The sequence below is a fragment of the Stegodyphus dumicola genome, chromosome 10 (assembly GCF_044657685.1).
Source record: "Stegodyphus dumicola isolate Sdum_Otavi_A_Nest chromosome 10, ASM4465768v1".
Classification (NCBI taxonomy): domain Eukaryota; kingdom Metazoa; phylum Arthropoda; class Arachnida; order Araneae; family Eresidae; genus Stegodyphus; species Stegodyphus dumicola.
In genome coordinates, this window is record NC_140777.1 from 44,388,302 (window position 1) to 44,411,362 (window position 23,061).

At 32.8% G+C, this 23,061-nt stretch overlaps 1 protein-coding gene across 1 annotated transcript in view; it reads left to right on the top strand.

Moving 5' to 3' along the window:
- The window catches only part of TyrRS-m (Tyrosine--tRNA ligase, mitochondrial), a 107,790-nt gene that overhangs the window by 65,695 nt on the left and 19,034 nt on the right, over positions 1-23,061 (top strand). The window contains exons 9-10 of the mRNA XM_085824907.1: positions 6,510-6,608; positions 6,875-6,941. Coding sequence (XP_085681033.1) covers positions 6,510-6,608; positions 6,875-6,941 — 166 coding nt within the window. The remainder of the gene's footprint in view (positions 1-6,509; positions 6,609-6,874; positions 6,942-23,061) is intronic.

A 23,061-nucleotide genomic window follows, 5' to 3' on the forward strand; every position in this document is an offset into this window, starting at 1 on the left:
ATGCTATTCAGTTTCATTAAAAGTAAATTCCTTTCATGGAGAACATAATTAAAAAACAGAACAGAACTTCAACAGGAGACAAAACTGTTGACTGTTGTTTTAAGGATATTTCGCTACATTTTTTCCTTCTTGGAATTCATAAAAGCATTTTCTCAAAAGATTAATCTTTTATTACTTTTACAAGGCTTACACCATTGAATCGACTACTGTGACTATTCTTAAATAAGTGAAAATAATTTTTTCTTCTTTTTTTTTTTTAAAGTAATATTTTTAGTGTAAAAAAAACAGCAGATTCTTGATATTGATTTGGTGTTTTAGTAAAATTAATTCATGAAGTTTGTTTGGAAAGAAAATTAGCGTTTGAAGCAAATAGCAATACAATATTTCCAGCTTTTGCAGTAAATTTAATCTTAAATACAAAAATAATTAAACAGGAAGAAAATGATAGTAATAATTTATACAAAAATAATAAACAGAACGAAAGTAATAATAATAATTTACACAGAAAAAATAAAATTTTTGCAAGCATGCATTTTTTAAAGAATTTTTATAATAAAATAAAAAATATTGGATGGGATCAATCATCTACAGGATTATACACAGCATGCATAATCCTGAGCTTAACTTTCACTTTACGAGTTTCATCCATATTTTTCAATTTATAGTAAAAACTCATTAAAAAATGCATGTCATCATCGTAGATTTCTTGCGAGATCAATTCATTTATTTCGTTTGGATACATGACTACTAATGCTCCATATTAAAAAAAATGTCACCTTCAATGTAACAGCGAAATCGTCTAAAGAAAGCCGCTTCATTTTAGCTTTACTCTAATTGGTCAACGCTTATCCCAAACTCGGCGTAAAGTTGAAAACTTGGAACCTTGTGCCACGAGCCTTAAACCAGATTACCGTAGCACAGACTGGTTGCCTTGCCAACACAGCTCGGCTTTAATCACTTATGCCATTTACACCCCCGTCTGAATACAACCTTAAGTGCCTCCATAATAAAATGACCACCACTTCTGGTCTTAGTGACAATACCCACTATTAAAAAAATAATAATAAATAAATGCACCCAACAGATTGTGGTTTGCATGAAAATGAATCATGAGGAGAGCGACTTTTTAGTATATATTAAAAATATTTTAAAAAAATGATTAATTAAAAATTATATTACTATTTAAAAAATAATAATATAATTTTTTAAATTTCAGAATTTAAAAAAATCACAAATAAGAAGTTTCAAAAGTTTTCTAAAATTATGTTTGTTAAAATAAATCAGTTCATCTTAAATTCAAAATAAGTTAGGTAGTTTTTTAAATCATAAATATTTAATCCTATCTAAAATTTGATAATACAAAGGCCTTTTTATACAAAATGAGAGTAGCTTTTTCTCAGATTAGATGTGTAAAAGTGAAAAATTAAACTGCAGATGACTTTTTGAACTGAAGCAGAATCTGTAGTAAATACATTAAAATATAACAGATAATTCTATTCTTCTTGTTAATTAACAAATGTGCCATTTTTTATAAAGCAGTGAAGGGGAATGATTAAAGTAAGCATTTAAAATAAAATTTTGCTCACTGTGTTGAACAGTTCTAGAAACCGTTTATTTAATTAAACAAACTTATAATGACAAATGTTTTGTTATGCTAGTGTTTATAGATGGTGCTTTGAGAAAGTGTTAAAGAATATAATGTTGGCAATGTCTGAGCAGTCATACAAGTGGGTTGGGGTATGCGATGCATAGATGCACCAATTACTATTTTTAAAATATTGATATTTTGCATTCATATTGCTATTTTGTACTTTGCTGTGTTTGTTGCAAATGGATATCACATCAGCTGACAAAAAAATAAATATTAGTCACAGCTCGAGCATCCTAAAAGTAATAACAACCTGTAAACATAGGGCCATCATTTTGACCTCCTCATAGCAAATGTCTTCCAATGTCCTCCCTCTGCAATGAGTGTCAGTCTACACAGTTGTGCGCCTCATAAATAAAGTGTGGCAAGTTATATCAGCTGAAAAGCTAATGATGATATTTTTTTTTACTATTAAGGTGTGATCTATTAATATATACTATTCCTCCAAAAACTACAATGAAAGCTGGATATTGCATTTCAACCTTGAAACATCTGCAACAACACATGTTGAGAAAATGATATGAATTGATGATCTTTGAGTTATTGGTACAAAGAGAGTCATAGTATTTTATGGGATTAAGCAGTTTATTTTTATATGATAAGATATGTGATTCAAGACAAGCCAGCAGAAGAGCATAAAGAAAATAAACGAAATGAGGGCAAAATATTAGGTCAGTTAATTAAGGAAAAGCACAATAGTGTTATTTGCCCAAGGGAAAAGATACCTTCATATAAATCTTCCTAAGGTAAACAAGATCATGTTCATGACATACTTGAGGAAAACTCCCAAAACATGCAACCAACCATACACTTTTGTTGGTATTTGAACCCATGTTGAACTACCAGTCTTATCCACTCAGGCCCACCGGCGGCCTATTAGTAAAGTCATTGAACAACGGTAGTTCATTCTGAGGTTAGAATCCTGCTGAACAGTCTGGCTGTGTAGGTGTTTTCATGTTTTTCTCCATGTGTAACATGTTTTTCCCCCCCCCCAAAAGAAATACTGAAAATTTGTATGAATTTAACTGTTTAGTGGAAATTTGAACGTAACATTTTTTTCTTAATTAAATTTAGCTCAAAATCTTTTCAACAAATTCTTGCCACTTAACCAGGCAGATGCATTATTCTGTCTAGATCCAGATGGGGTTTTCCTGAAAAATAGTGGTCCTTGGCCAAAACGGAATAGAACCTCTCCTTCAGCATGTTATAGAAGATCGTTTCCCATCTATGGATTTGTATAAATTTCAAGGAGTTAGATAATCTGATAATCATAACATGAACTTCTGAAGCATGCTTATTTCTTCACACATCAGCTACATTTTGTTATTGATTTTTTGTGGACAGATTGATGATGTTCGACTGATTGCACATAGCAAATGCCCAGAAATATTTATTGGCACAAGTATAGAAATCATTCATAAGTCTTGAATATGTCAGTTGTAGAAAGTTTATTATTTATTTTACTGAAATATGTTCAGACAATGCTGCATGTTTTTCATACAGACTTTAAATAAATTCCTTCAATTATTGGTACTCATGTGTTAATTAGAATTTCAGAAGTTCATTTATTCATAAATATCAGTGCATTAAATAGCATAGGTAATTATGAATTTAGTGCAACTCAAGTAACATTCATGGTGACATCTGGGAGCAAAAAACATATTTATTCTTAAAATTTAAAGAAAATAAACCAAAAAACATTAAAATTAGGGGGTATATTTTCCATTTCCCTTCCCCCCCAAAAAAAAATAATTAAGTCAAAGATGTATGCTCAAAATCTACAATTCATTTAAACAATCAAATTTTTTCAGCTTAAATTTAAACAAAGGTAACAAAGAAAAAGATATCTGAAAGGGTTTAGATCTAAATGGCCACCCAAATGGGCTCTGTTTAAGTTTATAATGGTTTATCAATAGAGATAGGTTGAATAGCGAAATATGTTACAGGGTACTAGATTATTATAAATTTAGAGTAAACATGGAAATGCTACATATCTTCTGTATACTTCAAAAGTAAAATATTATCTAATGTAATTCTATAAAAGTATTTAATGTTTTTACGTAGATATATCATGAATTAAATGCATTTGTATTTAAATCAATCAGTCTAAAAAGTAAAAAAAAGTAATATTCTTGAGAACTGCATCTATTGCTTTTAAATTATTTGTGAATTAATAATAGACTAAATTTAAAATATCTTACATTTTGCCAAATGGCAAGAGACTTGAATGAAAAGAAAAACAACACATTTATAATGGATAACATTTAAAGTGAATCAATGCAAATTTGTGTTTTGAGGCTAATAGCCTTTTTCAGCTAAAAAAATATTAAATTTGGGCAGATTGTAAATAAAACTGTATCTGTTTCAAGAGGAACGTAACACAATCCTTTTTCTCTTTCCAGTAAAAATTTTGATTAAGATGTACGTTTATATATGAGAAACATATTAATATGCCAAAAATTTAAAACAAAAAATTAACCAGTCCTGCACTGTAGCTACAGGATTGAAATAAATTAAGCTTAAAGCCTTTAAAGTTAAAATTAAATTGAAATCAAAACAAACCAATTCCCCCAACGATATTAATAATTGCAACCATAGATAAGAGGTCTAACATTGTATCTAAACAAATCAAAATTAAAATAATTCATCAGTATTAATTTTAGCTTTAGATGCTTTAAGTTTAATGTACCGGGTGGTTATAATTAAACTTCTGCTATAAATGACATCTTACAGCACAAACGGGTGAACGGAATGCAATGAAATTTTGTATATGGGCTATACGCAAGATGCACTCACGGAATTTAGAAAAAAAAATTAGTTCCAAAATGTCCACCAGAGGGCGCCTTTTAGGAAAAACAGGAAATTTAACACAATACATGACTAAAACGGAATACAGAAACAATATTAACATTTATTGACTAGTTTCTGATCACCTTGTCATCGAACCACATTAAGTAAAGGTAAGGGAGATACAAAAGTTTTCAGTTTGCAGAAACAAGAACAAATTAGGACGATATTGCATAAGAGGATCAGTTGTTAATCATGCCCTGGACGATGTAGGGAAAGGTGCTGCTGTGACCACCCTCATTCACCTACAAAATTTCAAGTCGACAGACAGTGTATTCAGTAGCAGATCGTAATTGATCAGTTGTGAGGCTATGCACATGAAGCGTTATGGACTTCTTTAAGTCATTCAATGTCTCGCGCGGAGTTAGATCTGGCGAACGTGGTGCTCATGGATTAGGAAAGTAGCGACTAATAACACATTCCTCTGTGAAGCGTTGGAGCAATAGAGCCTTCACAGACTCATGGATATGTGGGTGTGTACCATCCTGCTTGAAAATGATCGATGTAAGGACCCGGCTTTACTGTAATTGCGGCACAACAATCATCTGCAGCATTTCATGGTACCGATGACCTGTAACAGAGCATGTAACAGGCCCACGTTCACCAATTTCCTCAAAGAAGAATGGCCCAAGGAATGCCGCCATGAATCCACCCTAGACAGTCGTGGCACAACAATCGTCTGTAGCATGTCATGGTACCGACGGCCCGTAACGGAACATGTAACAGGCTCACGTTCAAAGATTTCCTCAAAGAAGAATGATCTGAGGATGAATGTCGCCACGAATCCACCCTAGACAGTGACCTTTGGAGACTGTAGGGAATTTCAGTGTGGATCCCCAGATTTTCCATAGCTCAAATACAGCAATTCTGTGTGTTGACTGTTCCATTGAGATAGAAATGAGCCTCGTCGCTCCACAGAATATTCCAAGGCCATGACAGATCAATACTCATTCTGTTGAGAAAACTGACTGCGAAGGAGAGAAGTTGTGGGTTGTCTCTATTAAGCAGCTCTTGGGTATGGCGGATCTTGTATGGGAAGTAGTGCATTATTGTTTCTGAATACTTTTCGGACGGTGCTGTAAGAATAGCCTGTCCGTCGAAAAGCTGCACGCACGCTACTGCCCCAAAACTCTGATGTCTGTGACTGTGCATCAACAGCTGTCTTGATGGCATCAACAAGTACCGGTGTGACACGTTTACGGCCTCTCCTAGGTTGAGCTCCTAATTTCCCTGCCTCTATAAATCTCTTAATCATGGCCCATATACCTTTAGTAGACATTGGTCCACGCCGTAGTTTCTTTCTACAACGAAATTCACAAACTGCAGCAGAAGCATTCCCCTTGTTTTTGTAAAACAGCTTCACCAATAACGCATGTTCAACTAATGAGACTCATTAGTACAGCTGACACATCGACTTAAACATCACAATGTCTGCAAACATTTTATACCCTAACCTGTTTTGTATAAAGTTTCCTCTTCTTTCCAAGCATGCAAACCTTGGCATTTTTCTCTTGCAACTGAAGCTTTTCCCAATTTTGCATTGTATTACTCATAATTCTTGTTCTGGATAGTTAGTATTGTTTCTGTATTCCATTTTGGTCCTTTATTATGTTAAATTTCATGTTTTTCCCATAAAGGCACCCTCTGGTGGACATTTTGGAACTAAAAATTTTGTTTCTAAATTCCATGAGTGCATCTCATCCATGAGCCCATATACAAAATTTCGTTGCGTTCAGTTCACCTATTTGCGGTGTAGGATGTTGTTTATAGAGGAAGTTTAATTATAACCACCTGGTATATATGTGTGTGTGTGTGTATGTATGGATATAAATCAGACAGATTGAGTGCTTTTCTAGCCTTTCAAAAAAATGATAAACTTTTAAAAGAAATTTTCTTTTTTCCTCCCCAGTAATTTTTGCTTTTGTATTCAAGAATATTTGGATCTTTTATATATTATATGTAGATATATTAATGTCAGTGCTTTATTTTATTACCCTCTTTTTTTTTTTTTCAGTTTTTCATGAGACTTCCTGATACTTCTGTTCAAAAGTTTTTAAGTCTTTTAACATTTCTAAGCTCAGAAGAAATTGAAGCTATTGTACAATCTCACATGGTAATTATACAAATTTTCATATAATCAAAACTTTGTTTTATTTATGCTTAAAGTCAATTTATTTTTTCTCTATTTTAAGGCAAGTTATTATTATATTAGAAATATTTTTATAAAAAGAATTGATAAAAAAATGTAATTTTGTACTGTGTTTTAGAAGTACATCTGCTATCTGATCATGCATGATTTTCAGTAAATTGAATTTAAAATAATAATATTAATACCTTTTTCACTTTTCCACTTTTCTTTAATCCCCCTCCCCCAAATAGAAGAATCCTGGCTCAAGGAATGGGCAAAGAAAAATTGCAGAGCATGTTACATTGCTTATTCATGGAGGTAATGCATAATATTTTGAATTTAAATATTTCAAAAGTATTTTTAAGAATATTCTTTAAATTGATTTTTAATATTCTGATTTTAAATTTATTTCATTTACTGGAAGTTTTTGTTCCCCCTTTTTTTAAGTATCTAAAGTTTTCCCACATTCAAGTAATGTATTTTGTCTGTAACTTTTTTTTTTTTTTTTTTGTGTGTGTGTGTAAATATCTGTTTTAAGTACTAGACATTTTGTGATTTCTTATTTAAAAAAAAAATATATATATATATATATATGTTGTTATCACTGTTAAAAGTTTGTAATCATTTTGACTAATCCAAACTTTTATTAGCTGGTTTGATATTTAATGTAAAATTAAATTACTCATTTGAATATTTAAAAATGTTTCATAATATTTTTTTTTAAACAATCCATTCTACATACTGATTGTTATTATTTCATCTAAAAATTTACTTTTCAGCAAAACATCTGAAGTAGTTTCCTTTGCTTATATCAATCTTATGTGAAAGACTGGAATAAAATACTTAATTGTAAAATTGTATCCCCCCCAAAAAAAATTGAATTAATAGCTATGTATACATGTGTTTATAAATTACATGATTATGTATGTTGTATTAATCTTGACTGTATAAACTGAACTCTGCCTTCCCTTTTTTTAAATACAACTGTTAGAGAGACATTCAAATTTAGCTTGTAGGAAATGAATATTTTGCAGTTCTTTACTGAAGTTTAAAACCAAATATGATTTCTTAAGATATTTTTTATTTTTTAATCATCATTAATTCTTAAATATTAAAAAAGAAATGAATAGAAATAAATAATTTAATCTAACCAATTCTTTTTAAATGCTTCGGAGACCATAAAGATAAAACCATAAAGATGTATAAGATACAATTTTGTTGAGTCCAATATTATAAGTGCAGATTTAAACTTTTATCTTGAGGTAGGGATTGTCATAAATGTGTGGAAATAAAGAAAATGGAAAATTCCTTATTTGAAAGAAAAATATAATAATAATAAAATTTCTTCTAAATTAATAAAAATGTTGTTTCAAGGATTATGAAATTATAAATGTATTGAAGAAGTTGTTAAAACTTATGTTTTTGTTAAACTAAATGAAAATATAAAAAATAGAAAATAAAATCTTTACACTTATAGTCTTGAAAATATAAGTGTAAAGAAATGAGTAAAATTATATAATGTGGCAAGCCATAGGTTTGTGGATGTCTCATTAAATAATTACTCCCGATGATCAGGACTAATCTGCCTGAAATCAACTGACTGATGGAGTCATATTTATATGATGTTACCATCCTGCATTTACGAAAAATTTCTTCTAGAATTTTGGAAATGCATTTTGTTGAAATTTCTGGAAAGTCACCAATGTGGAAATAGTTTTTGTTGCCAAGGCCAGTCAGAAATATTTTTGCCTGTATCTAATGTTCTAAAGGTATTTTCACAATTTAAATGCTGTTGGATTTATAATTGTCAGATCTACTGTTCTATATAAGAAATAAGAACTTATATACAAAATACATGGCCACAAATTTGGTTATTCAAAAGTATACTTAATAATTTCCCTAAATGCACAAATTGAATAGGCAAATAAATAAAACAATACAAAGTACTTACAACAATGTTCAATAAATGTAATTTTTTTTGTGTGTATGCTGTATCAGACATGTACAATTATTGTGTAAATTTATAAGTTATTCACATATAAATTTGTAGTTATTGGTTCTCATTCCTATATATCGTTTTTGAGGGGTAATGTGTGTGTTTGAATATCTTTTTTTAATCTGGAAATTTTATCTCCATATACAGGCTCTTGTTATAGGAATTTTGAATGATATCCATGTTATTTATGCATTTGATAAGCTTCTGCTGAAATCATAAATCTATGTCTTTTACCCTTTCATTTATATGTATTTGATGTATTATGCTTTGATTTTTTCTGTATATTGAAAGAGTGAAATACATATTCCATAAAATGAATACACAAAAATTATTGCTTTGAAGTCATAACAATATTTTTTTAAACTTCTCATGAATTCTCGAAAAGACAGTTTTAGAGATTCATGGTTTTAGGTATAGTGCTATGATATTATTCTTCTGTTCACAAAACATCTACAGATAAGGTGTGAGAATCATTAACATACCTAAATTTGCTGAAATATAGATCAACCTCTTTTGTGATGCAAATATTGAAGGAATAGTATTGTAAAAGTAGATTATTACAAAAAGGAAAATTGGCCTAAGAAATCAGGGTTTGTACGGTTCTTAAGAGTCCTTAAAAGTCCTTAAGTTCTTTAGAATTGATTTTTTGTCCTTAAAAGTCCTTAATTTTGGCCAAAATCGGCAGAAGGTCCTTAATTTTAATCATCTGAAATTTCTGTCTGTTTTTACGACTGCCATTTTGAGTGTGAATTACCATTTTGCAGAAATATTTTTGGCGATTCACTGACAAATATGGCTATTTTTTGAATGGGTTCATGAGTTATAATTTGTTCTTACTTGTAATATCAATAATGGTGGGATACTCGAGTTTCTGAGCAAGAAGTGAAACATAAGCATTTCAAAATTATTTCATTTTTTGTAATGAAGAGCTCTCAAACAACTTTCCGCTTTTGGGGATATGAATTCTTTTAATGAACGGTTCTAAATTCGGTGAGCGGTAAAGTTGCTGAACACTGATAGTTCGGTCCGAGGTTCGAATCCCGCGAACGGGCTGGCTGCATGGGCGTTTTCGTGGTTTTCCCCATGTGTAACGTGTATACGAGTCAGTTCCCTTAGAAAGTCCTCCACGAAGGCATCCCTCCTCTTAGGCAGATAGCCCTCGAGGCTTTGCCATAATCACACACACACTAAATTTGGTGATTATCAACATTTTGGCGATTTTAAGATCGATTTCTATAGAAAAATTTTAATTCCGAGATTTGGGAATTTTTCGATGATTTTTTTAGAACATTCTAACATTGATAAATTTCATTAAAATAATGGTAATATATTGGAATTATATTTAAGAAATAACATTAAAATAAAGCATTTTTGTTTTTAAATGTCATGTTAAAAAGTTCCATTTTGGCCACATATTATACAATTTGTTGAATCTGAAAAATAAGCAAGAAATGATGCTCTAAAGCACAGTTTACAAAACAGTTTTTAGCAAAAGCAAAATAGCTGTGTAATTAATTAAAAATGTCTTTTTAATTTTTTCGTGGTAAGAATTTTTCCCATTTCTCTGGGGACCGCGGGACCAACAGTATTAAAGTTAAAAGTAAGTATAGTCTCAATGAAATGTGATCAAATCTAGTTTTAATGAAATTGAAACATTCTAAACAAAAATATGGCTTAGCTTTAGACATATTACAATACGAAACAACTATTTTGGTAACATTGGCTATCTTGCATCCAAATAGTTTTGAATTGCCACCATAAGATTTCGAACAATACTTTCGGACTTTATGTGCATCTCCTTCCTTTTTGTATGATTTATGAATAATTAAGTCGGCAATATTGCACTGCTTGATCTCAATATTGCCGCCGGCTGAACGGAAAGGATAGCAAATTCGGCGCTGGGCTCGGCATGTTAAACCTTTACCGTAGTCACAAGGTAAAACACAAAAATATAAAAATTCATGTGAAACTTATTCTTTGCATCTAGTGAGACTTAATGCAAAACAACTTATCACCGCTAATGCTTTAGTGGCTTAATAGAACCTTAAAGTATATTAACTGAGTTAGAACCTCTGGAATTTTACATGAAGCTACGACACTAACAGCGTCAGACAGAGGTCAGCTAACTTTCAAAACTTGTTAACTGTCCTACATCAGGCCTTTCAGGTTTGTTCTGATCAGAAGGCCTCTCTATAGGCAAGCAGGAGGGGTGACAACAGCCAGTCTTTTGTTATAAATCATGCTGATTATGATTTTAATGCTCATTTTAACCTATGCTGCTTGACATAAAATCTACTTACTATTTACTAAATCTCTAGACTGAGCAAGTATGTAACAAAATGAGAAATTTAAAAACCAAAAAAAAAAAAAAAAAAAAAAAAACAGCTTACTATTAGTAAAACGTAACTAAAATGTCACTTATCTTCTTTCAAAAATATGTCCAGTTATTATGAGTGTAAAATACTATTTAATGCTACTTGATAAATTTCATAAAATTAATTTTATTCTCAAACATATTAATAATTATGTTAATTAAGTTATGTTTAATAATAAATAATGCATCCTACTCTCGTTCAGGCATAGATATAATACTTTTAATTGAATTTATTCAATTTCCATTTGCTCATAGGTCCTTAATTTTTTTCATTAATGGTCCTTAAAAGTCCTTAATTTCCTTGTGCAGAAATGTGTACGAACCCTGGAAACGTTTGAAGATAAGTTTATGCATGTATTTTGTTTGTAGCTGTTCAATGGCATTTTGTTATAAATTTTAAAATGAATGCCACACATTTGTTAAATAATTTGTCAAAATATTCATTTGGTTACAGTGAAAATGAAATTGCATTTTGCCTTGGAAAGAATATAAAATTTGTGTGTGTGTGTGTGTATGTATATTTATGTGCGATATATATAAATAAGTTTCAACTCAGTCTTACTAAACAGCTTTTTCAGTCTTGATTCTTACTTCAGAAAAAGACGAAACACTTTTGCTTCTATTAATTATTGTTAATTGATCAGAAGTTAGTTTGTTCCCCTTGAAATTTTTCCAGTCAATAGTGATAATTATTTAGTGTGTTGGTTACATTTTCGCTTTTTACTATTTCATTTTAATTCTATTTTAAATATCCTAATGAGCTGATTCAATTCGTAGAATTCTAACTATTGTTTTCAAAGAAGATAATGTATTAACCCTTTGACGTGCGGTGGTCGCGCTCTGAAACCACCAAGTTTCGAATTTTTTTCTCCTCTTCTTTCCGAAATTTTTGAGTGAAAATCGATTAATTACTGATCTTTGACCTCTAAATAACACAAAATGACTGCAGAATCATACATGTTTTAGGTCTTAGTACTTCAAATCGGACGCCAAAATTCGTTTTCAACGAGACAAAATAATTTCCTTTTATTAATATAAAAAACTTTAAGTTTCAAAAGTTATTCAGCGCACATTATGATTTCTATCATAAACAATAAAAAATAGCAATAATTAAACTGCATATAAAAAAAACCCTCAATATATATGGCATTTGCTTTGTGGTTTCAGGGCGCGACCACTGCCCCACTAGAGCATTGTGTCACAATGCTCTAGAGGCTTGGTGGTCGCGCCTTGAAACCCCTGCTTTTCACAATGGCGTTTTCTTTTTTCTCAAATATGAATGTTTATTTTTACCCGTATATAGATAAGGGGTTTTGAAACCACAGAGTTATTTTATTACTAAACAATACATACACTTGCACACTAGAAAGATGTCTCTTCTTCAAAGACTTTTCTCTGACCTCAACACACTTGCTCCCCAAGCTAGTATTGTGATTTTATAAATTATTTCCTGTGGTTTAAATTTAATGTAAATATGCTTTGCTATAATTAAAAATAGAAATCGCTTAAAGTTTTATTTAAATTAAAAATATTTTCTGAATATTTTGGACCAAAATACGAATAAAATAAGTATGAATGGGAAACAAATGATCCATACCAAAGCCAGTACTTTGTCTTTTGACAAAGAACACACCCTCTCTATTAACATAAAAAACCACAAATTTCATGTGCCAGATGAAAAGAAACTGAATAACACTGACATGTACCAGTGAAATTTAGATCTAGGCAGTGTACATTTTGTAGCACAAGGAAGAAACCTCATAGAAGATACATGTGCAAAACGTGCAATGTGGGTCTATGCATGTACCAAAAAGACAAAACATGCTTTGAACAGTGTCACAAAAAAAATTTTTCTTTGAAATTTGAAGGAAAAAAAAAAAAACTGAGTCCTTTTTTTATCCTTATTTTACTGAGTTTTTTTATCCATTTAGCCAAACGTCCTTATGATGTAGGTACTTATATTTTCACTGCTATAGAAAAATTACATAAATGTTTATTTTTTAATTTTTTTCTGATGATTTACTTTGTAAAATAAGGTAAAAAAAAATTATGTATAATGCAATTCTTACATACATTTTTTTAAAAAAATTCGTAAATTTTGTCATTTATTGGAAACGTGCATGGGGAAAGGTAAGTTTTTTTCCCATACTACCTCAGCAAGTTGCAAAGTTCTAGACGCACAGCTGTTTCACAGTGCGGCCACCACCCACAGAACAATGGGCAAGAGTAATTTTTTTTAATTCATATATTATTTATCTCTACTATCATAATATTCAATTTCTAGAGTTTTTAGTTAAAAAAAATTATAAAAATAATATTGCGCTCGTCAAAGGGTTAAATAATCTACTAGAAAATATATTATTATTTTTTTACTTTGCGGCTTTAACGCAAGTATTAGGCAATTTATTACTTATAATTATATATATACCGGGTGGCCATAATAAAACTGACAGTGCTCACAGTGTTCTGTAACGCGATCTACTTGCAAGAATGACGCCACATTTTGTAGGAAGATTAAACAAGACGGGGAAAGAAGGATTCCACGAAAAAACAAGTTAGTTCCAAAAGTCACCGCTAGGGGAATATTTGGCACTGTGTAATAGAAAATAGAGTGTTAACAAATGCAAATTAATACAGAATAAAATTACCTTTTATTATTAACATTTTCTGATTTAGTTCAAATGCAAAATGGCAACACTTTTAATAAAGCGTAAAATCTACATAAACACCGATAAAGTCTCGTGATCTGCAATATCACGTACGCTGAGCAGAAGAAGAAGTTCTTTATTCAAATTTCATGTTACATCCATTCGCACAGTGCCAGCTGCTTGGGTTTTAAAGGACAATGTGTTACGTTTCAAATCAATCGGATTGAAAGTTTATGTGTAATGTCTTCTTCTTTAGTCAAGCGTGCGTTACTGATCAAATTCTTTTACCTCAACCAGTGCAACGCGTCAGCTGCTCTTCGTGCTTTTAAAACGCACAAAAAAATGTGTAAAGGTAACGGTCCTGTGTCAGTTAATGGGCTAAAAGCAATGGTTGCGACATTTGAGAAAACAGTTCTCTGAAGGTTCAGTCAGGCAGAGGACGAAGACCTGTACCACAGGATACAATCGATGCAGTTGCCATGGCGATTGTCGACAGAGGACCAGACAATACTGCTGCCACCTCTAGCACTCGTGGAGTAGTTTGGAATATCGATATGCCTTACAATACGGTATGGAAAATCTTACGAAAGATTATCAACTTCTATCCATACAAGATCAGCCGTGTACAGGAGTTACTGTACCCCGACCATGATAAGCAATTGACTTTTGCTCTCACCTTACTTGCCAGAATGGAGGTGGATGATGCTTGGCCATGAAAAATCTTATGGGAAGACGAGGCCCACTTTTACCTGAATGGAACAGTGAATACCCAGAACTGCCGAATTTGGGATGACAAATCACCACATGCTGTCACATCAATTCCCTTACATTCACCAAAGGTAACTGTTTGGTGTGGGTTCACAGCGGAATTTATCGTAGGTACATTCTTCTATGAGAACATAACCCCAACAGGACCGGAAACCTGTTCTGTTACCGGAGAGAAATATCACCACATGTTGAACAGCTTTGTCATTCCGGCACTTCAGCAAAGACAATGCCTGGAGGAAATCATTTTCATACAAGATGTAGCCCCTCCACACGTTGCTGTACGGGTGCAACAGGTGCTACGACAGAAATTCACAACAGAAAGAGTCATTAGCCACTACTTTCCGACTGCATGGCAACCTCGGTCACCTGATCTTACCCCATGTGACTTCTGGCTGTAGGGTTACCTTAAGTCCAAGGTCTATCAAGGAGTGGTCCAAGACCTGGCTACGTTGAAGGATAACACATCACGGACTGTACGGGAGATTCCTGCAGACATGTTACTTTCTGCTGTTGTGCATACTGTGCACAGAATGCAATATGTGGTCCACAACAACGGCAGCCACATTGAACTTCATTTGAATGCAAAATAAAAGGTGATTTCCGTATTAATTTGCATTTGTTAACACTCTATTTTCTATTACACAGCGTCAAATATTTCCCTATCGTTGACTTTTGGAACTAACTTGTTTTTTCGTGGAATCCTTCGTCCCCCATCTTGTTTAATCTTCCTACAAAATGTGGCATAATTCTCTCAAACAGATCGCGCTACAGAACACTGTGAGCACTGTCAGTTTAATTATGGCCACCCGGTATATACATATACATACATATATAGTGGGCAAATTAATTGGGACAAAAAGATTTTTCTTCAATAGTATATATACGTACATTCATATACAGTGATAATAATAAAATTAATAGGAAATGTGTCCTCCTGTAGCATATTGTACTTAAACATTGACTCTACTAGTCTTGTGTATATCTTTTGCATCTTTATCCTGGAACCAAACTTTTATATCACTTAATCATGTGCTCTTTTGTCATATAACCCATTTTGCTAAAATGTTCCTTAAAAATATGTCAGAAGTTTCCAAATGGTTATAAATCTAGTGAATTTCCATGCCAATTTAGCGGCATAATTTTATTTTCCAACAAGAATCTTCTGATCAATTTTTAATTGTGGCATGGAACCAAGTCATGTTGAAATGTCCCTGCAAAGGCCGCACATTGTCATCCATCAGAAGAAATCCAGGACCAATAGTAGCGGCATATGGGCGAACATATTGATCAAGGATCTGGTCTCAATATTTCGTACTGGTCAAGGTTCCTTCATGGAACACGTACAGGTCAGCATGATCTCCGAGACAAATCCCAGCCAAACCATTATTCCACCACCTCCGTAACTGTGTCTTTCCAAAATGTGGGATTGGTTGTAACTGTTGTGATGTTTCCTCCAGATCAGCTGATGTCCTGAATCACTCTCCTAGTGGTGAACCTGGACTGATCTGTGAAGAGAACAGACACCCATTGTTGACTGGTCCAAGAGACGTGTACTCTTGCCCAACATAAACGGACACCTCTGTGTCCTCGGTTCAAGGGGGTCACAAACAACTGGTCGTCTTGCATACAGACCTGTATTGTGCAGACATCTGTACACTGTAGTAGTTAAGATTCTTGTTCCTGTTGTGACTAAATGATTTTGCCTTGAGCTGAGGCACAGAAATGTTACTCCTGCTTTGGCGCAAAAGAGCCAAGTAATTATCTTCCGCAGCTGTTGTAACTCTAGGTCTGCCTGAAATGTATCTTCTAGGTACAGAATCCTTAGATGCAAACTGATTCCATAGTCGGTGGATTACACTACGAGCCACATTTAGATGTCAAGCAACATCAGCTTGTGACATCCCCATTTCTGTCCATCTGATTGCCCGCCACCTTAACGAAGCGGGCAAACGACTTCTCTATATTGTCAACGAAACTGTAATAACAACTGAAGATCAACACGCGTGGACAAAAATTGCAATTTTTGCATTCTAATCTCATCTAATGATGCTGTCTTGGGCAGCCTTTAGTCGGTCTCCGACTTTTACTGCCTATCTTGGATATTCCCATAGGCAAACAAAAATGCAAAGGGGATACCTCCACACCTAAAAAGGTGAAGTTGGTACTTGTACTCTTGGTACGTTACTTGGAAAGATGTAAAATTTAGAAAGCATCTGGGCTGTGTGGAAAAGCGAGGTGGGAAGAGTTAGCCGGCGAGTGGTCTAGTGATGGTGAAAAGATGCAATTCATTGGGGCCAGTCACATGGGTGGTCACCCTCCCAAGTACTGACCCCGTTAGACGCTGCTTGAAAACTGAGTTAAAGATGAGAACAAAAAATAATTCTTCTAGATAAGTCCCTTAATCTTGAATTTCGGCACTTTCCATCAGATACTGTATGGCTTGAAAACCTATCATGAGTTTTTCTGTCATGTTTTTACAGTTCCTTAATTTTTAAATAAGTATCATAAGCTTTTTCATATGCGTAAGAATTCCTGAATTTTGGGAGACTGTCTGAAGAGTTTGAAAGATATTTTCTTGATTTTCTTCTTCTGCTTTATACTGTAGAATGCTGCTAAAACTAGGTCTTCTATGATCTTGAGTGACTTTAGGTTTCAGGAAATTTTCATCGTTTTTCTCCGGCTCTGGGTTTCTTGCTTGCTTCGGAATTTTAAAAGGATGGTTTTGCTAAATCTTTTTCTTATTAATTTCGGCAAGTCGGTGTTGAAATTCTAAACATCCAGTGTACAAACTTACGGGGTTTAATTTGCAGAAAAAAATTTAGGGGTATCTTCCTTGTTCATATTGCATTCATTTATCCTATGATTAAGTCTGCATTTACAGCAATGGGCAGGGTGATGGCATCTGTGCTGTGTGTGCCCAAACCTCTGGCATTTATAGCACTGGGTAGTGCACTTTACTGAACTTCGGTACTTTTCTATCCTGACGTTGAAAATAAAAATGTTGTTTACATTAAAAATTGCATTTCCTTCAGGGCTGTTGTCTAGTTCAATGAAATATAGAGGCAGTTTTTCATAGTTTTCTCTGGATTTTCTAGTGAACTGTTTTACTTTTCTGACAGGGAATTTTCTTTGCATTAGATTATTAAAAATTTCTTCTTCAGGGATAATCTCTGGGATATATTTTTAAGTAAAGCCTTCATAGTTCTTTCACTGTCAAATAAGTAGGTATGATAACTTCTTTTTAATTGGTCAAGTATTAACGTGATATTTCGACGGTCTTCAGTATTTTTCGGAAAAATAAAAATAGAGTTTCTTCTAAGTTGGGATTCATATTCAGCTGTGCAAATTTGTCTTAAAATGCTGTCAAGTTCTAACCAGTTCAGCTTTTCTTGTGTGCTGACTATCGGAGGGATGTTATTATCTTCAGTGCCAGGGGTAATTTCAGTGCGGTTTTCAATCAAGATTTCGGATGGTAAACTGCTAAATCTATTCTACTGTGAAATTTCAGATCTTATAGTATCACCTTCGGTTATTTTTTCTCTTTTACGGGGAAGTGTCTAATCTGAGCTGCTTGCGGTGGATTCTGCTCTCTTGCCTGACTCAGCAATTCCTTTCATTAGGTTAGGGAATATTTTCTTAAGCTTTTCATTTTGTTCTTTCTTTTCCTTTTCCTTAGTGGCTTCTTTTAATTTACATAATTTTTCTTTGTTCCTTTGCTTAATATAATCCTCAGTTTCTGCAGCAAGAATTTGCTTAAATATAGGGTTTTCTCGGTTTATCAATCTACTTGATCCATATTCATTGCGATATTCCTCTTCAGCCATGTCAAAAATAATTTCCTGATCACGTTTATTCAGCTTTTGTTTAATCAGTTATTCTATCGTCTCGTTCGTAATTTCCATCGGACTGCTCGTGGTATGTCTATCTGGGGGTTCCTTCTTTTCTGACATTTTGAGAGAAATTGCAGCAGAAGTTAAGAAAAATATTATTTACAGAGTACTTCAGGATGCAACCTTCTCATACCAAAGCTGACCTGTGAATCCAATTTTTGCTTTTTTTCTCCAACTCCTATGTAAGCATTCATTTCTATGAAATAAAAGTGGTAGCTATTTTTTTTGCATATATTTTCTTAAACTTTGTTACTGTTATGCATATAAACTGTGAATTTAAACATTACTGACACTTGTGTAATGATGAACTTTGAAAAACATGCTGTTCCTTAACTTTTGGGGGATAGTATATATATGATATGGTTAAGTTGAAGAAAAATCCAAGGGGGGGTAACAGATATCAGTAAAATTAGAAAGTTTTAATGTAAATTAAATAACTTGCCAAAGAAATCAGAAAAAAAAAATATTTAAAAAAATTTTCATGTTAAATTTTTGTTTCTCGTATTGTGATAAAACAACGGTACCTAGAGCCATCAAATTTTCAATAATGGAATCCTCCACCGAATATGGGCATATAGAAACCCTAATTTGGAATTTGTTTTATTATATATTTCATATTTTATCAGACATTAAATAATTCTTGATTAACAAACTCAATGATTTCAAAGCGTGCAATGGCAACACTAAAAAACATTTTTATCTCCAGCATGCAAGACTGTGTATCGGAAATTCTAAAGATATGCTGTTTTAAGTATTTTGTGATATTGCTATTGAATTGAATTTTATGGTTTAAGTGCGAAGAACATGATACGAGGCGTATTCGGAAACTAAGTACCGTTTTGAGAAAAAAAAAATAGTAAAACAATTTTTTCAAATCCAATTTTATTTTTACATGAAAATACATGTCTTAAACTTTTTCAACATAGTTTCCGCCAATGATCAAACACTTGTCATAGCGGGTGACCAGTTTTTGTATACCATCGTCAAAGAAACTTCCCGCCAGTTTCGATAACCACGACTCCACAGCATTTTTCATGTCATCATCGGATCCAAAGCGCTTGCCACCAAGCTCACGCTTCATGTGCAGGAACAAGTGATAGTCGGACGGCGCCAAGTCTGGGCTGTACGGCGGGTGATCGAACTGCTCCCAATGAAACTGTCGAATTAACGATTGAGTGACACCAGCTGTATGGGGCCAAGCATTGTCATGGAGCAACACAATTCCTTTACTGAGCATTCCTCTTCGTTTGTTTTGAATGGCACACCTTAGTTTTGTTAAAGTTTCACAATATCGTGCTGCATAAACAGTTTCACCTCTGGGAAGAAATTCAGTAAGCAAAATGCCTTTTCTATCCCAGGAGACAGTGCACATGATTTTTTGTGATGACATTGTCACTTTGAACTTTTGTTTTTTCGAAGAATGAGTGTGTCTCCAATCCATCGATTGTTGTTTCGATTCTGGTGTGAAATGACACACCTAAGTTTCATCACCTGTCACAATTTGGTTTAAAAAGTTTTCTTCCTCATCACTGTACCGCGGGAGAAATGCCAGGGCACTACCAAGTCGCTTTGTTTTGTGAACATCAGTAAGCATTTTTGAAACCCATCGGGAACACAGTTTGCGATAATTCAAGTGGTCAGATGCAATTTCAAACAAAACAGTACATGAAATTTGTGGAAATGCCTCTGAAAGAGTTGTCATTGTGAAGCGTCTGTTCTCATGAATTGCTTCATCAACCTTCCTTACCAAATCATTGGTGACAACAGAAGGCCGACCACTCCGAGCCTCGGCGTGGACATTTGTTCGACCTGCATTAAACATTCTTACCCACTTTCTCACCATTCCATCACTTATCGCATATTCATTGTAACTTCTGTCACTTGATGATAAATTTCGGCCGGTTTAACATTCCTCGCGTTCAAAAATTTAATCACGCCACGAATCTCACAGTCAGCAGGAGAACTAATTGTCTTAAACATTTTGAATGTGCACAGTAAACTGAAAACACAACATAGAGCAACCAAAATGGCGACAATTGAAAGTCGGTGAACAAGAAAGACTAGTGCGCATGCGCGGGATGCCTACCACAGCGCTGCGACGGCGCTAGAATGAAACGGTACTTAGTTTCCGAATATGCTACGTATTTAATAAGTAAAGGTAACACACAAAACATTGAAGTACGCCTCTTTGGGTGTAATATAAAATCTGAAAGCTTTCGGATTTTTTAAAATTTTTATTTATTTATTTTGGTGTATATTTTTATCCATTAAAAAAAAAAAAAAAACCGCCATGGTCGGGAGGGTTATGTGAGGAAGAATGGTAATCCCAATTTCAACTTTGGGATTACCGTTTTTCATGTTACATGTGATCAAGCAAATCCACCTTTTTTTTTTTTTTTTTCTTTGTGAGGGAAGAAATTATGGGGCATTTTATCACTTGAGTATTCTTATACTGTTCATCGCTGTGCTGATTAATCATCATTTTACTGTCTTTAAAACAGATTTAGTTCAGCATCATTTAAGTTGGTGTTTTGTAAATTTCTTTAAGATTTTCTTTAATGCATTAGCATTATTGTGGTATCTTTAAAGTTCCTACATTATAACAGAATTATATAAAAGTAACGATTGTATCTTCACTGTCTTGGCAAAATTCCCTTAATCTTTCCTGTATAAATTGGTGGTTGCAATATATAACAAGTTATGTCAAATATTGTTTTATGTGCTTTATTAAAATTTCTATCAATAAAATTTATTTGAAAAAATGAGTATTGTCAGTGTTTTAGACCAGCTTACAAGGATGAGTTTCTTTGTATTAAAGAATTATGCAAAGGAAATACCTATGCATTTTTCAACATATGTGGGTGTAATTTTATAATATTTCATATGTAAAAGTGATATTGTGAAACACCTAAAATCATAAAAAAAAACATAAATGTTGAAAATTTGTGTAAAAATCTGAAAATCAGCAATTCTTCTTAAAAAATCTACTGATTTTAAAGTTAGTATTATTAGAGGCCAGATGTCAGTTTACTCAGTATTTGCTTGAATACAATATTGTTTTGAATGCTGCAGATCATGTTAATCATTTATTTAGGAAGACATTTCATAAGCAGATGTAACAAAGAAATATTTGTGTGTTAAAACAAAATCTTCTGCCATTCTTAATGAGATAGCAAATGTTTTGCAAAATCTCCTTTCTGCTTTGCTTGTCTGTTGATGGAAGCAAGGAAAATGATTGTAAGTTTTATACAATCATTGCATTTTATTGTAATGTGACAAGGGATAAAATAAAAAAAAATGTTTTGTGTCATCCTAATCCTGTGTTGGTGATTCAGTTGGTTAGAATATTTCAATTATGATTGTTAATGAATTTAGCAAAGTAAATACTCATACATCAAACTGTGTTTCTGTACAGAAAATGCTCCTTTTATGACTGGTCATCAAAAAGGTATGGCAGCTTTTCTGAAAAAACAACAAAAGGAAGTAATCATTATGCATTATCCATGTTGATTAATAAATTCAGCAGCTGCTCTGTTATCAGTAAGCATAGATCAAATTTTAGTGGATGTATTATATTACTTAAAGAAAACAGTTAACCAGAAACAAAGTTTAAAATCTTTCCATCAGATTCATAAAGAAGAAATAAGAAAAATATTAATGCATGTGCACACAAGGTAGTGGTTACTTACGTGTAAGAAGATCAAATAGTGAGCTCAGAGCTACTTATAAAGACAAGAAACCTTGTTTTGTTGAATCTATTCCCAAGAAAATGAAAATGAATGAAGAAAGCCTGCATAAGAAGAATGAAGAAAGATATTTTTCTGTAAATATTGATACAAAGATTTCTCACTGAATTTGTCAAGCCTTCAGTAATTAAAAAAAAAAAAAACTAAAAGATTTGACAGAAATTTGTAAAATCAGAAAGAAGGTAAACATTTGCTTAATAGAAACTATGCTTCAAAATTGCTAAAAATAGCTAAAATATAATAAGAGAAGTAATTTTTTGTATATCTTTCACTGTATTTTAAAACTGCATGTAATTACATCATCAGAAGTTTTCCACTGAAAATTGAAACACTACATTTTGCAGAAAATGCTAATTAAAGAGAAAGTGATGATACTTATTTTAATAGCATTCAATATTTTGTGGACAAATTCCCATTTCTACATACAACAAAAAATGGAGGAAATGATGGTATAGCATGCAGTGGGAGGAATCAGAATTATTATAGCCTGAAGGTATTGATATGGGTCTAGGACTTTTCGCCGTCACCATTTCACTGTGACCATTTACCGTCAAGACTTACTTTTCTTTACATGACTGTACTATATCGTGTCATATTATACTCGTATTAAATTTATTTAGTTTAATAATTCTGTTTACCTTTTGTATACTTAATAAAGGTTGCTTGTAATATATATATATATATAGTTATTTATGACATATAAAGAAATTACAGACAGTTAGTTGAAAAATTATGTCATTATCAAAGAGAACTGGGGCTAAACTTCTGTTATATCAGAAGTTATGTTATCAGTTTTAAAATTATGCGGGTACAATATTTACATAATTCGCTAAAATTTCTTGAAATTTTATTGGCTAGTTCAGGGAAATCACACATACAAGCAGGAAATTCACGTTTTTATGAAATCTGAATGGAAAATTAAATTACTTTGGAATCCTGTTAGCACATTACTCTCTTAAAATTAATATGTCATGTGTAATGGTGTATTTGTATAAAACTGTACACAAAAACATTTT